This window comes from Cryptomeria japonica, chromosome 9 (assembly GCF_030272615.1).
Source record: "Cryptomeria japonica chromosome 9, Sugi_1.0, whole genome shotgun sequence".
Classification (NCBI taxonomy): domain Eukaryota; kingdom Viridiplantae; phylum Streptophyta; class Pinopsida; order Cupressales; family Cupressaceae; genus Cryptomeria; species Cryptomeria japonica.
Genome location: NC_081413.1, coordinates 318416008 through 318432150, shown reverse-complemented (window position 1 = coordinate 318432150; position 16143 = coordinate 318416008). Strand labels below are relative to the sequence as shown.

General features: G+C 36.7%; 1 protein-coding gene across 1 annotated transcript in view; it reads right to left on the bottom strand.

Moving 5' to 3' along the window:
• LOC131029752 (uncharacterized) overlaps nt 1-6451 on the bottom strand; it is a 38751-nt gene extending 32300 nt beyond the window's left edge. The window contains exon 1 of the mRNA XM_057960398.2: nt 6102-6451. Within this exon, the coding sequence (XP_057816381.1) occupies nt 6102-6395 (294 nt within the window). The 5' untranslated portion in view covers nt 6396-6451. The remainder of the gene's footprint in view (nt 1-6101) is intronic.
• Between the last annotated feature and the right edge of the window lie 9692 nt (nt 6452-16143).

The window sequence follows — 16143 nt, the reverse complement described above, 5'->3', positions numbered from 1 at the left end:
TCCTAAGTCATTCAACCTCATTGACTATCCAAGTTGGTCTCGAAGATCTCAAAATCCTCAGGCTCAAAAAAGTCATTAAAAAGACAGCTTTCCTTTGCTAAGCAGGCATCATAACTTACAAAACAGGAATCAACTGGTTAATATATGACAAATGCTTTGTGATTTAATAGTTCTAGAACAGTGTGAAAGGGAAATTATATGACAAAGGAAGCAATTGCAATAGGTTTTGAATCAAAAAGATCAGGATAGAGTAATAGAAAATGTTTTTGAAACAGAATCTTACATCTCAAAAGACCATAAATGATATTAAAATGTTCTCATTGATAACCATTTTTAGAATATTTGTAAAACAGTGAAGGGAGTGTTAAATATTTTTTCATTAGATAATAAAGACCTGCTAGTACAAAGAAGAGAGCAACTATTTGAGCCACAATTTTAGCTATTATTATTCAAGTAAATTTTCCTTCATTTTGTGTATAAATGGATGATAGAGTTAAAAACATTGGACTTTGAGTTGAGAATTTGGGAGATTATAGGTACAAGTTTCAATGAAAAATCAAAGCACGAGGAACATTCACTTTCAATGGGACAATTGTTGCTGAAATCCATCTAGATCATTGAAGGGAATATATGAGGCCTACATTCGGAGGTATTAAGATAAGCCCGTAAGACTAGGGTATGACTTTTGTCAAGGCATGTATTAGTTTGCCTAATACCTCTTTAACATGCATGGAATGCTACACTATATGTCTGAAGCATTCATGTATTGCTATTGTACTCCTTGCAAGCCTTCTAAACCTCCATGTATATGACAAACCTAAATAGAATGTAGTTCCCTAATAATTGCAAGGCATGCATTTAAGCAATGAGTTTCACCAGTTAACAAAGCACTAAGCCTGTAGAATATATAGGATATTAAATATAACCAAAACAAGCCTTCATTTTGATATTAAATTTTGCTACAGTTCATTTTTTCAGCACTACAAGCTGATTTTTATCTTTCTGATAGGAGCCATTCTGCTTCTGGTTCTACAATATCTATATATTGTTATGTATGTCCTTCTGCTTCCCACTTGATTATACAATTGTCATTACCATACCAGCTTGTCATTAAAACTTGATAGCTACTGTCAAATTGAGGCTCCAAATTATCACACTTTGTTAGCAGATGAAAAGGAAATTTGTCCTGACCTAACCTTGATAATCTAAACAACCACCTTGGTATTATTGTTGACAATTGAAATGTCAAAATTCTTTTGAATAGTCAGGCTCACAAGAATTCCAAGAAAACAAACCTCTTTAGGTTGATATCAAGCCAATATTGGTCTGTCTTTCTATATTTACTTTTGGCAAGTACTCTTATAAGGTTCAAATATGTTAAAATAATCAGAAAGAAGTCTTACTTAGTATTTATGATATTGTCTACTATTTCCCATTAAATTGTGTCTTTGGATTTATATACATGGAAAGCAATAAGATGAGCCTGAGGAAAATGACCTAAACATTTTCCTGGACATATAGATTAGAAATATATGTGTCTCTATTTTAATGTCCTTTACATATAGATTAGAAATATATGTCCATTAAAAGTCACCTACATGCGATTTGCCTCAGCAACCTGATGAAATCTAACAAATCTTTGAAGGTGAACCACATCCCAGTGGCTAGCGCTTAATTTTGTGCTAAAAATCAAAGAAAACCCAATTAATAGTAATTTCACTCGATTAGGGTATCATGACAAGTTGGTGGATAGTAAATGTGTTTCCCGAGTATTTTTTACGCAATTTTTTGTGATGTAAACTTTTTAAAATTGATGAACATCATTAAAAATCTTGGCTGATTAAATCGAGATTTTTTGGAGAAAAAATCATTTTGGCCAGGGATTTTTTAAAAATTGAGTTTTTTTGAGGATTTATGCTTCTACGATTAAATCCCATAAACCAAATGCAAAACCTTGACCAAGGGCTCTACACCTTAAAGCTCGAAAAAAGGAAATTTTGTGATGTTTCTTGCATCTTCAACCATACTCTTATATCCACCCAATTTTGTAAATGTCCTCAACGCAATGGACAATGCAATAAGTCCAAAAAATGGTGGATTGCCTCTCTTAAAGAAGTTTCTCTATAGCTACAATGTCAATGGCAACTTAAATGACACTCTCCAACCCCACCTCATGGACCACCATCTCCAACAAATTACATAGAGTATCTAACTAAATTCTTGACTCTATGTAAGGCATCTACAAAATTAAAGAATGCCAATGAGCCACATGAAGACACTAGAAAGCTAATTATGGTTTTATTCCTACCATCTATCCACTAATTAGATACAATGTTGCAGCCGTTCTTTTGCCATATTCTCTTTGGTCTTCTACTATTAGCCATGTATTTTTTATGATTTCTTCTAAGATTGACCTACTAAATCATGCAAATTTGATATCTTAAACCCTAAGTTACCGGGTTCGCCTCTGGGCCCCCCTGGTACGGGTCCGGGTTCGACCGGGTCCGTGGTACGGGTCCGGTTCGACCTGGGTTCAACCAGGGTTCGAAAAACCCAGAGTGGGTTCGACCCTGGTCGAACCCAGTCGAACCCGGGGTTGAACCCGGGCAGACCCAGTCGAACCTGGGTGGCTGGGCAGCCTGTAAAGTCAAAAAACAATGCAAATTTAATTTTTTTTTCAATTCCGCCTTGTAAAAAGTGAAAGTTATAACCTTAATAAGCAGAAAATTAGACGTTTTAAAAAAACAGAAAACTGATGCACGCCATGGAGTTCCGTGTGGGTTTGAAGGTTGTGATTTGGTGTTGGCGGCGGGGGCGCTGCCCCTCGACCCCGCCCTGTACCACGACAGGGAGCGCGCCCTGGGCGCTGCCCCGGGACCCTGCAAGGGGCGCTGCCCCTCGACCCCGCAAGGGGCTCTGCCCCTTGACCCCGCTGGGGGCGCTGCCCCCAGACCCCGTTGGGGGTGTTGCCGGCAAAATCCAGGTCCTCAGTTTGAAAAATTAAACTTGGATGTTCTTAGTTTGAATCCATTTAATGATCAAACTTTAAATTGTTGAAAGTTGAAACAATGATACTTGAATATTTTATCATTTTGATATTAGACTTGATGTATATGATGCTGTTATGGTATGATCATGATGCTACGATTACAAGTTTATGTTGGTTTTGTTGTTTATATGATGCTATGTGACATGCTAATCTTAATTCATGCTTATAGGTTGCATATATATATAATTTACATGTTTTTGTACTAACGAACCCAAACGAACCCAAACCCCTTTTCAAAATTTTGCCATACCGGCGTACCGGGTTCTTCGAACCCGAACCGGTACCCGAACCCGAACCGGTAACTTAGCTTAAACCCTCTAACAATGGTCAGTGCATTTACGAATGCATCTCAATATGAACTACTCACCACATCGAATGATATATTATTATCATTCCAAAAAATTGCAACCACCATCCTTGCCTCGTGATGTTTCTCTTGATGTCAAGCAATACCTTCAAGTGAAGGTTGTTATCCTAGAAGTTAAAACAGTGCAAGGAATAAACAAGCTTGAAGAAATAATACAACTTGAACTCTCTTCAACATGAGTAGAAGAATGCAAAATCTACAAGCCAATAAAAGGGTCTCTCATTAAATTAGGTTGAATCCATCATGCACTTAGTGATTTCTCTCATCCTCTTGTTTTTAATTTTCTTCTCCTCTTAGCTAGAAAGTACTCATATCTCATTGCCCTTCGTCCACTTGGTTGTACAACTTGACATCTCGGCTTGTGATTTGAGCAAGGTGGTCTTTGAGGCAGCTTATATCTTCTCTCATACTAAATACACAATAATCGCGGGTTACAAGAAATGTGCCATGCTTCCATGTGAAGTCCTTTCCACCTTGAATAAGCCCCTACATGCTATAGAGAATTTAGACATTGAAAACAAACCTAAGCACCAAGTTTTTGAAATACAAAAGAAAATTTAAGAAAAAAATAACAATAAACCCAAGAAAATACCTCTCAAATTGCACTCCAACTTTCAATAAATTGTCCAATCGCCCAACAATCACTTCAAGCAATTGAGAATCAAATTCTAAAGGAAAAAATAACAGAAGTCAATTTTAAAGGAATTTTAACTTTATTTGCTGAGTTGCTCACTTTATTAGACTCGCCAAGTAAATCGGCAAGTTTTTTCAGAAAAGTTGGACACCAAAACTTGGCAAGTACTCACCAACCGGAAAGTAGTCACCAAGATTTAAAACACTAGTTCAAACATTTGGACAACAAAAACTCCCGATCTTCCTCAAAAATGCTATTGAACAAGAGACATTTACCATTCAAAATGTTTACATCTGTTGGTTGTGGCATGGAAGTAAGATGAGGCAATTTTGGCAGTGATCAAGCAGCTATCCGCACCCCAATTCAAGTGGTCTCCATCTAAACATTACTTGGAGGATGTGATAAAGGAATTGGTTTTCACATCAACTAAAGTAGAATATTACATTTTGAGGAAGACTCTAAAGCATAGTAAGCTTACGAACCACCAAAAAGCTCACTAACTAAGCCTTAGCAAGTTCAATTTACCATCTTTCCCCTTCCATGTTAAGTGGTGTCCATCTAATGTGACTTGTAGACGTGGTTTTGATATCAGGTAATATGGAATAATGTGATCCAAGGAAGAATCTAATGTATATTTTCGAGACTATTAACCAAAACCCCCTTAAAACTCATCAAATGAGCCTAGTGAGTTCATTCCAGCTCGCTCACTTAGGAAAGTAGCCACTAAAAGGATAGAACAAAAACGAAAAACCTTTGCTGGCAAACTTTATCTATTTCTCTCATTTAATATCTATATTCCTGCTCATTGTTAAGAATAAAGCCAGAAAGATTAAAACTCCGAAATTAGAAACACAAGAACAAGAAGCACAAGAATTTATCCTGGGAAAACCCTCCACCTGAGGGTGAAAAACCCAGCCACACCAAAAATTAAGTATTATTGAAGATGCGAAATAGAATACAAAGCTCTCAAGCATGAATAAGCAGTCCTCTAAATTTGATTGCTAACACTTCGGTTAAGAGAAGAAGTTGATTATATCTTCTGAAGACTGAAGCTTCCTCAATGCGACTAGAGCATAATCTTTAAAGTCGCTGAAGAATATACAAATAGAAAAACACTTTATGCACAGAAGAACACTGAAGCATATAAAATAGATTGTCTTCCTTACGGACTTCACACGTGCAACAGACAAACTACAGACACTACTTTATAGGAGAAAAAAGGGCTCGAATAGATATCTCGAGACAAAGGCAGAAAGCCACGACGCCATAACTTCGACAGCAGGCAGTTACAAAGCAAACCGAAGCATACTCCCGCACCGACATGAGCCACATAAGCGTTGTCACAAATGAACTCACACCGACATGAGCCAGATAGACGATGACATGAATGAATCTCTCCTCGGAAGGAATACGAAGAGAATAGGAGATGAATCGCAGGAGACACGAGGCATCCAAAAGTGCACAATCAATACAAGAAGTGCGGTGACAGATATGATAAAGAACCGAAACACTTCCAGCAAACTTAGAAGAGATGAAATAAGCCACAACGAACATAGAACTCAAAACGGTCGAGCAAAATTTACGAACTGTGAAGAGATGCGACAAGATAAACAAAACAACAGCAACAAGAAATTCGCAACCATCGCAAGTAATGATGTCTCCTGAAGTTACAAACATTAACACTCATGAGATAAGAAGTTTAAAAATACGGAATTTGAATCACGAAATACTCAATTTGAGCGAATTATTTGCAAACAGATGATTTCGATTGATTTTAATAGTTTTGCATTGCTCGAGCCCAAAACGGGTGTGGGAATCCATGTCCTAACACTGTGCTCTGAAGTATAATAAGAGGCCAACCAAGTCCTTTGTAATTCAGGAGCGTATTCACTCGAGAACATAGAAACATAGCATGTCTCCAATTTAGATTGTTCAAGGAGAAAAGAAGGAAGTTCCGCCCATCTAACATTTGCCCAAGTAAAAGTAGCTACTTCAAACGGCCTCTTTTGATGGTTTAGTGCCCTAAAAAATGAAAAATATGGATGAGGTACCTTGTGAAATGTGAGATCGATGGGGAAATGGGAGGAAGCATGAATGAGGGCGAGAGCCTCATCGACACGGTCGGATTGAATGAGGGCCACCACCTTGCAATGCAACGCATCCTGGTCCGCAGGAGCCGCACCCAGAATCTCATCTGCTATTTTGATTATTTGCTTGTAATCGTTGCCTTTGCTGGCTTTCTCTAAGCTAGTAAACAGCTCTTCAATGGAGATCGTTGGCTGATCAGGCTGTGAAACAGCCGCTTGGGCATTGATTTTGGGTTTTGGCTTCGCCTTAGGAGCCATTCTCTTCAAGAGTTCTCGACTGTCGATCGGAACCTATAATTGGTTAAGCTCAAATATATTGCTTCCTTGTATTTTATATTATCGAGGTAAGAACACCTCTCCATAAAATACCTTAATTAAATTGTAATATGGAAATTTGCATCTTCTTTCAAGGAGTAGGATTTATTTTCTTAGTTTTCAAATATTTTATAACATTTTTTTATTTTTTTTTTAATTTTATTCTTATATGTGTATATTTTAATATATCATATAGTTTGAGCATTTATTATATTTACCTATGTATCTATATGCATGTCATCATTAAATGTTTGTATCTAATTGTTTATTTCATTAATTATCATCTCTCCTCCTAGAACATTAGAGGAACAATCTATGTTGAAGTATTTTGATCAATGCACTAAAATGAGTAATGATCTACGTACATCATTGTAAGGCCCTTGCATATTACCTTCAAACTTTTGTACATGGTTATGGGGGTTGGCCTAAAAGAACATGTCTCCTAGCAATATATAATGACCCTTTATAATTAGTTTTAAATACTACTACCCCTCAAATATCAAAAAGGAGCGAAAAAATAACAAAGATCATTCAAATGATAAATGAAGATGTGAATGGTCAAGAGTTGGTGATAAATGAAGATATGAATACACAAATTACTAGTCTACTTGTGTAGTGGATAATTTTTTTTAGAGATAGGAAGGCGAGTGATGAAGTTGCAACATAGTTTTCAAAGGGAAGGAAAGAAGTAAGGTAGTTGAGCTTTCATTTGGGGGTTATGATTGCCTTTCCATAAAGCCAATTTAGGCAAAGGTAACATAATGTATTATGAGAAACATAACTCTAGACATTATATTCACTACTATTTATGGTGTGGATTTTATTTTGTTGAATCATTTTGTCATAAGATGTCGGTTTCATTTCCTTATTTTTAGTTGGCCTTGATGAATTAAACTATTTAGGAGCATTGTAAAAACCCTTAGCTCCCTATGTTAAACGAAGGGTTAATTCTATCAATAATGGAGTTTATGAAAGCCCAATTCCCTAAGATTGACTCAAAGGAAAAGTTCAATGGGAGAAAGAAATGAAAACTCTATATTGTTCACTACTTATACATGAGTTCTAATACTAAGGGAAGAGATGAGGAGGAGGAATGGATTGAAGAGGATGATAGGGAGGCTTCTATGGAAATTCTCTCATCCCCCCTCGGATGAGGAAGATAACCCTAAAAAAATGAAGAGTGTTGGTAATAAGAAAACCCTCAAGAAGAAATACAAGAGATAAATCTCCTAGTCTGAAGGTTCTCAAATCATGATGATAATGAGGAGGAAAAAATGAAAGCTATGGAAAAGTAGAATCATAATATAAAGGGTGATGGTGAGATGGAGAAAGAAAGAGATAAAGGAAAAGGGAAAGGGAAAGAGAAAGCCAGGGATACAAGCTAAATGAGGGTAGTGGTATGGAGGAATGGGGAATTAATACTACTTGTAGAATACCTGAGGATTTATCCTATATTCATGTGAGGAGGGAGAAGATTTCAAATGTTATGAGTTTGGCCAGAGAGGGGGCTACGTATTCAAATTGACTAAGAGGTTCTTTCTAGAAAGTAACAAAATTAATGTCAAGCTCAAAGTGATACAAGAAAGGATGAGTAGTAGGAGAGGCTTGAATGAGGAGATGGATAGGAAACTGCCTAGTGATAGGGAGACTAATCCCATATTGGAAGAAATTACTAAGGATCTCCTCAACATGAAAAAATGACTATGAGAAAAGGATTATGGGCCCAAAGGAGAATGCCCATGATATAAATTAGAACTTGGAAAGAGTTGTTAGGATCAACCACTGCATATTCAAAAATACATTAGAGGGAATTCATATTTTAACTAAGAAGTTAAAGGAGTTGAAAGAGGAGAACATCATTGGGTTTTCTTCGTATGAAAAAAGTAATGAGGATTGGGGTAACAAGGATCAGGGTAACAAGGATAAGGGTAAACAAGCAAAGCGGAGTAATCAAAAGTGTTCAAGCTCTCGAACTCATGGTAGCATGAAGAAAATGTTTGAAGAGGGAAAGAATGAGTTGTTGGGCCTAGTAAAACTACATGAGGACTTCTATAATCAAGATTTGGATGAGATAGAAACCTTGAAGAAGCTATAATAATGCTTCTTGTTATTTTTTGGTTTTTGGTTGTTTAGTCTCTCTTTGTTGGTTGTATTTTTGTTGTCAATTGGTTGTGTTTTTATTTGGGTAGCACTTTGTAAAAGGGCTTTAAGTCCCTTCAAAAAAACAATTACCTTTTAATTAAAAATAATCAAAACTATACCCAAATGTATACTTGATCCATATATTTATGATTAGCTTGAGATTAATTAGTTGCATAAGACCTCTTATATGGTTGATTTAACACCTTGCACATGCACCATCACAAGGTGTAGGTATACAATTCAAGATTCGTTGATTACTTAACAACTTGGGGTTTGTTTAAGATATTTCCCTAGTTTGTAACACTAAATCATAAAAAACATTCATATTCTAATCGTATTGCTGACAAGGATGGATGGTGTTTAAATAACGGAATGGTTAATCCATCGTCAATATAGACTAGTACCTTCTCCATTGGGTAACAAAGTCATGAACAACAAAGATGAAAGATAAATCATGAAGTATGGCACTAACAAAACTAAATTTCATTTATATGCAAATTAAATATTACATTCCATATGGTGCACATGCTTAATTAAACATCTCATAGCTATAATAACCCACATGTAACAAAGGGAAAAAATTACAAAGTATTTGTAATGCATTAGTAGGTGTCACTCTTCATATAACCATTATTACAATCACACCAACAAATGTGGTGAGATAAAGTTCACAGCTACAACTATACATTCAGCTAAATAAAATTACAAACTATCATGGATACATAACATTACATGGAGATGTGCACAATAAAATATTCCTAATCTTTACAAGATGTATTCTTTAATTAACAATCCAAAAATACAATATTTGATGTCCTAAAATATACTAAGACCTCTCTAGACAAAAAAAGATGGCTTAAAGATCAACCATTTTAAGAACAACAAACTGTTGGCATAACTGTTGATGATATTGATGAACCAGTATAAGGACTGTTAGTGATGATATAGTTGAGATGTTGTTTGATGACTTGATGACCAGTTTGTGTTGTCATTGATGGTAAATATGGTTACATTGTTCTATGATGTTATCTAAGTCGTCTATGATTAACCAGAAAGCTATGGAATGGATTTGAAAGTTAACTGGCAAATAGGACTTTAACCGGTAAATGTGAAACTGTGTTATGCTTAAGTAATTAGATCTAGAGATTGATGAGGAATTTGGTGTTACAGTTTGGAATATGTGTTTGTAACATTGTAATGAGGTTATGACCAGAACCGCATCATGTTTTGGCTACCAGAAGTCATGTTTGTGATTGACTGATGTATTTTCCATAGGGTTTAAGAACCGGTATTCAAATCTTATAACTGGTAATGATTTTGAGTTCGACAATGTATTACATTATGTTTGTAAGATGGTGATGACGTGGTTGAATCCGTGTGAAGTGATAAGATGTTGTTTTGGCACGCACAAAGAGCGAATTTATTAGGAATAAGCGAAGTTCTTAGTAGAATGAGCTAAGGGTTTGAAAGTGTATCAGATCAATGTGTGCTGATCATTCAATGACTGTAATTGATTTGTAATTTGTTGTAATGATCCATATGATGATCTGTAATGATTTGTAAAGATTTGTGATGATATATGATATAAAACTTAGTATGAGGTTAGGGTTTTGTAACCAACTAAGTTGTAAAGTTTATTTAGGGTAAGTCTGTGATGATTTATTGTGTCAGTGATCAAAAGAAGAGTGTGTGGTCGAACCAATGTGTGTTTGTAAGAGAGAAGAAAATTGGAGTAGGAAAGGATCTGTACAAGCAAGCAGAGAGTGTTATTTTCATATCATACATCCATTGTTCCCTAACAGTTGCAACAGACTCAAAATCCCTTAACCGGGCAGGTCTTAACAGGCCTGATTGTATAAATCCCTTCACCGAGTGACTCATTAGCTTGGGTTCTAAATCCTTTCACAAGGTTACTCCTAGAGTAAAGCTCCTAACAGGGCTGAGGTAAATCCCTTAACCGGGGGACTCCTAACAAGGTCTTCTCCTAGTCAAGCATAATTGTAAGCGCCTAATCGGGCTAGGCTCCTAGCAGGGCACATTCCAAAAGATTGAAAAAATATTGCGGGTACCAATTCCCACCGTGGTTTTTCCCATTTGGGTCTCCACATGAAAATCCTGGTGTTCATGTGTTGAGTTGATATCTTTCTATTACATGCATGTTGATGAACACTTAGAATAATAGTTTGATCAATCTGATTAGCAGTATGATTTTAGTTATTACCGGTACTGTTTATGAGTTGTTTTGAAAATAAGTTTTTATTGATTGTTAAAGTTTTAAAGTTTATTGTTATTATTGATTCACCCCCCCCCCCTCTCAGCAACAATCAAATCTTCACAAATAACAATTAATATTAGAGCATTAGCTCCTCTTTGTGTAGAAGCTTAACCGCTTGAGGTAAAGATCCTTGAGGATAACATGAGGGATATGAGTTACAATGAGCTTTCAAATAGGCTTGCAGAATCTAAAGAAGCCCTGGGTGAGTTAAGGGTCAAGTATAAAGCTTTATTGGCTAAAAGAAGAGAGCAAGTTGAACAGTTGTATGAAATTAGTCAGAATAGTTCATCTGAGGAAGCAAACATTGATACCTTGGTGAATGAGGTGGAAAAGTTGAATGATGATAAGGCAAATCTAAGGAGAGACCTGGAAGCCCTTACTATCAGAATATGTCAAGAGTTGGAAGCCAGAATAATAGTTGAAGACACAATAAGAGATAAGGAGAATGACATTATTAAGCTGAATTGGGAGATTAGTACCTTGCATGCACATCTTCAAGAGGAAAAAGAGGAAGTGAAAATTGATCTAGACATGGCTATGTCTCTTAAAGAGAGTCTTATGAAAAAGAATGAAAATTTTACTAAGGTGTTGGCTGATGCTAATGAGATATTGACTAAATACAACAAGAGCACTGTTATGCTTGATGGGCAGATTCAGTCACAAAGGCAGAACGAAGATACACATGGATTGGGATACACAACCTTTGAACAAGGAGAACCATCAGGTACCAAGGACACCTTGCATGAAGCCAAATCTGCACCAAAGAAGAAAAAGAAGAACACCAATAAGAGATCCTACAAGCCAGTATGCTTTAACTATCATATAAGGTAGGTCATACTACTAATGTTTGTAGAAATAGATCTAGTGTTGTTAATGGTAATAGACCTAATACATATGATGGATATAAGCCTAGTACTTTTAATGGTTATTGCTACAATTGCAACAAGTATGGGCATCGAGATGTTGAGTGCAGATCTAGGTTGAACAATCAAAGATCTTACATGGGTCAGAGATCTAATGGTGATTGGCAGAGATCATACTATGATTAGAGAAACCCTACTTGGCAGAGACCTTACGTGAACCGGTCTAGTCCTTATGAAATGGAGAACAGATGGAATGTAGTTTGCACTATTTGTCATAAATATGGACATGTACCTATGAATTGCAAAAGAAGAACTAGTAGAGGCAATGTTGGACCCTGGAGAGCATCTGGAATGGCATGTTTCCATTGTCACAAACCGAGACACCTTGCAAAGTTTTGTAGAGCTAAAATGAACAAATCGGTTAATCAGTCTGTTAATCAGAAAGGAAAGAAGAAAGTAGATGTGGAGGAAACCAAGAATGAGATGAACAAGATTTGGAAAAAGAAAAGTGAGATATTGTCTGAGGACTCCAATTCTTCACCTAGTGTGGAGAATCCTTCACCAGAAAACTAAGCTATATATGAGGCTTAGGGGGAACATACTGTCAGATCCATTTTCGGACCCCCTGAATGGTATGTGGTAAGTTAAATCTGCATACTTTGATGCATAATGTTGTTATGAAGTGATTTTGTAATCAAACTGGTAAACTGAATGTGATATGTGTGTCGATATCAAGTTTTAGAGTTGAACAGTGATTAGGGTATTTTCAACCGATTTAGTAAAAGGAAAATAAAAGTTATTTGATAGTTTCATATTTTTTCACTTAGTATTGTTGAGAGAACATCTGGAGAACGTCATAAACATTTAAGAGCTTTTGACTACTACTTTGATTAAAGTTGATAGCAGATTGTGGAGATTTGTGAATTGGTGGAAGAACATTCTCATTGGAAACCCTAGTCACGAACAAATTTGATGATACTAGCAGATCTGATGAAGCAGATGATGATCAAAAACTTGTGATTATTGAACTGGAAGTGCAGAAAGATGTTGAGCAAAATAGTGTAGATGATGATGCTCAATCGGTAGATGATGAAGATGAAGATGAAGATGAAGATGAAGATGAAGATGAAGAACAAGAACAAGAAGAGACTTCTATACCAAAACCAGTTATACCTAGATATGTGAAGTTAAATCACTCTGTTGATCAAATAATAAGAGATAGGAATTCTGGAGTTCAAATGAGAAAAAAGATCACATGAAGTGCTTGTTTGATTTCAACTATTGAGCTGAAGACTGTTAGAGAAGCTTTGAAAGATGAAGACTGGTTGAATGCAATGAATGAAGAACTTGACCAGATTGAGAAGAACAATACATGGTCTCTTGTTCCTAGACTGGAAGACAAAAATGTAATTGGGACAAAATGGGTATTTAGAAACAAACTTAATGAGGATGGTGACAGGTTGTAAATTGTCAAAACGAGATGATTCGCCATCTATGGATGAGAAATAATACAAGTCTATGATTGAAAAGTTGCATTATGTTGTTCACAGTAGACCAGACATTGCACATGTTGTTGGATTGGTTGCAAGATTTCATAAAGATCCTAAGAAGATACACATGGTAGTGGTAAAAAGGATATTCGAGTATTTGAAAGGAATAATTGATTATGGTTTGCAATGTCCTTACAATGATAATTTTTCTTTAAAAGTTTTCACAGATGTAGACTAGGCTAGAAATGTTGATGACCGGAAAAGCACAATCGGTGGTGATTTCTTTTTAGGAGAAAGATTGGTGTCCTAGATAAGTAAGAAACAATCTTGTATTTCACAATCTACAGCTGAAGCAGAATATGTGGCAACTTCAATGAATTGTACTAAGGCTATATGGATGAGACATATTTTGGATGGTTTTAAGGAATACATGTCTGAACCAGTGACTATCCATTTTGATAACACTAGTGCTATTAATATTTCAAAAAATCTTGTATTGCATGCAAGGACAAAGCACATTGAGTTGAAGTATCACTTTCTGAGGGAAAGAGTATAGGAGAAGAAAGTGAGAATGGAGTATGTGTCTAGCAAAGAGCAGTTAGCAGATATATTCACTAAACCTTTGCCTAAGACAACCTTTGAATATCTCAGAGGTAGATTAGCGGTTGTACATCTACACAAGATCAACTAAGATGTTGGTGATGCATCAATCCAATGAATTCATTGAATATCTTTCAGTTTTGGATTGATGAGAAGTGGGCTACTCCTCAAGGGGAGCAACTACGATGAGATAAACAGAGATGGCAACAACAGAGATGAAGACGAAAGAGGTATTTGCACCTTTGGCATTGTTGTCAAAGGGGGAGAAGAACTAGTTGAGAAGAAGAAGAACTAGATAACTGGCAGAAGAAATACAAAGGAGATGTTGAGAAATAAGAGCGAGTACATAACATATCATTTCAGTTCAGTTGATGAGGTTTTTCAGTGTTGCCATCAATGCCAAAGGGGTAGAATGTTGGCATATTGGCATTATTGTTGATGATATTGATGAACCGATATAAGGACTATTGGTGATGATATAGTTGAGATGTTGTTTGATGACTTGATGATCAGTTTGTTAGAGTATTCGGGTATTTACTTGATTAATTAAACATTATTTGTTTAATTATTTAAGTTCCCTTTATCTCTTTTACACTTAAGCTAACTTTAGGTGCATATAATTAATTATTTTAATTAATTGTTATGTGAAAACCTAGGTTTTCCCTTTTTAGGGTTTCTTGACCTATTAAAGGTTGAGTTCTTTCTTTTCATTGTATGAAGAAGGATTATTATTGTCAATACATTTTGGAGATTATTGAGCTCTCATCTTTTGGAGCATATTTTTCTTGTGTATTCTTTCCTTCTGTGATTTGCTTCATTGCTTCTAGTTGTAACAGGTTTTTCAGCTTGCAGGATTATTTGGGCTCCTATGGTGTTGTATTTTCTCAACTCCTATATGGTATTAGAGCTTGAGATCTGCAGCTGCCTGTTCTTGTTTTGAGAATTTTTTTGGCTTTGGAAGCAAATTTGGGGTTTCAGGAATTTTTTATGTACCTAGGGTTTGAGCTTTTTTTTTGAGCACTTTGGGCCTAAATGGACCTCACCATTGTACTCATAAGGCCCAAAAACCCCTATGGTCATATAAAATTCAACCTATTTTGGTTCCCGAGCCTCTGGGTGAATTTTTTTCTCAGATCTAGGTCGTACGACCCTGGCACGCAAATCGAGAAAAAATGATTTTTTTTTCCTTTTTACGGCATGTAGGCCAAAATTTATTTTAAAAAATAAATAAATAAAAAACAAAGGTGAAAATAGGTTTTTTTTTTTTTTTTTAAATTGTTTGTTTGCAATTTTAATGGGGGGTTCCCACGGTACGCAGGGTACCGTGGGACCCCTGCAGGTGTTAGTACGGCCCCAGCCACCCAGCCCGCCATAGGCCTTGCGGCCTCCACCCTGGCCCCCGCCGCTCAACTTGCGGCCCCATCTCCCTGCCTGCCGCCCAGCCCGCCGCCGACCTTGCGGCCTCCGCCCTGGCCCCCGCCGCTCAGCCGCTTGGCCTCACCGCTACCCAGCCCTTTTTTCTAGCCGACCACCACTCCACCACCGGCCCGCCACCCTACCACCCGGCTGCCACCGATGCACCACCGGAGTGCCGCTCCCTGGCCACCGTACCACCACCAACCACCAAACCCCTTTTTTTGGCTCTTTCAAGGGGGTTTGGTTTTTTGGCCCTATCTTGGGCATACAGAGTCATTTTTTTGAAAATGAATAGGCATCGGAAAGCTGGTTCCAAGGCCAACCTCATGGTGTTGGTATTTTTTTCCAATTTTTCTATTTGACTATTTCTTTTTTTCAATCAAAGTGAGGTCTCTTTTTTGCACTCCGAGAGACGTAGAATGAGCATCCAAACTCTGTTTTTCAAAAACTTTATATTTTCGGAAAGCCTATGTTGTGTACTTTCCAGAAATATGAGTTTTTTTTCTAGATTCTTCTCCATGCATATTTTATTTAGTTTTTTGCTTTTCAGCACTCTGGTGGATATCGTGGTTGTTTCAGGTCCTGGGATCTCTTTTCTGAGTAGGGTGTCTTTGTTTTGATTCTCATTTCTATTTCCAATCTTCTTATCATTGTAGCATTATATATATGCAAATGCACTAAGATAAAGTGTCATCATACATTGTTTACTTGGAATCTTGCATATCTTGTGTCTTGTTGTACATGCACTGTTGATCAAGTGCCATGAGGGGGTTGATGTTTGCCTGCTATTTGCCATCTTCCTTTGTCAAGTGAGTGTTCCTTCCACGACATTCGCCTCATGATGATGTGTCTCAACACCTTTGATATTCTTGGTTCTTCGTCATGCAGTTGTTTTTGGCTGTCTT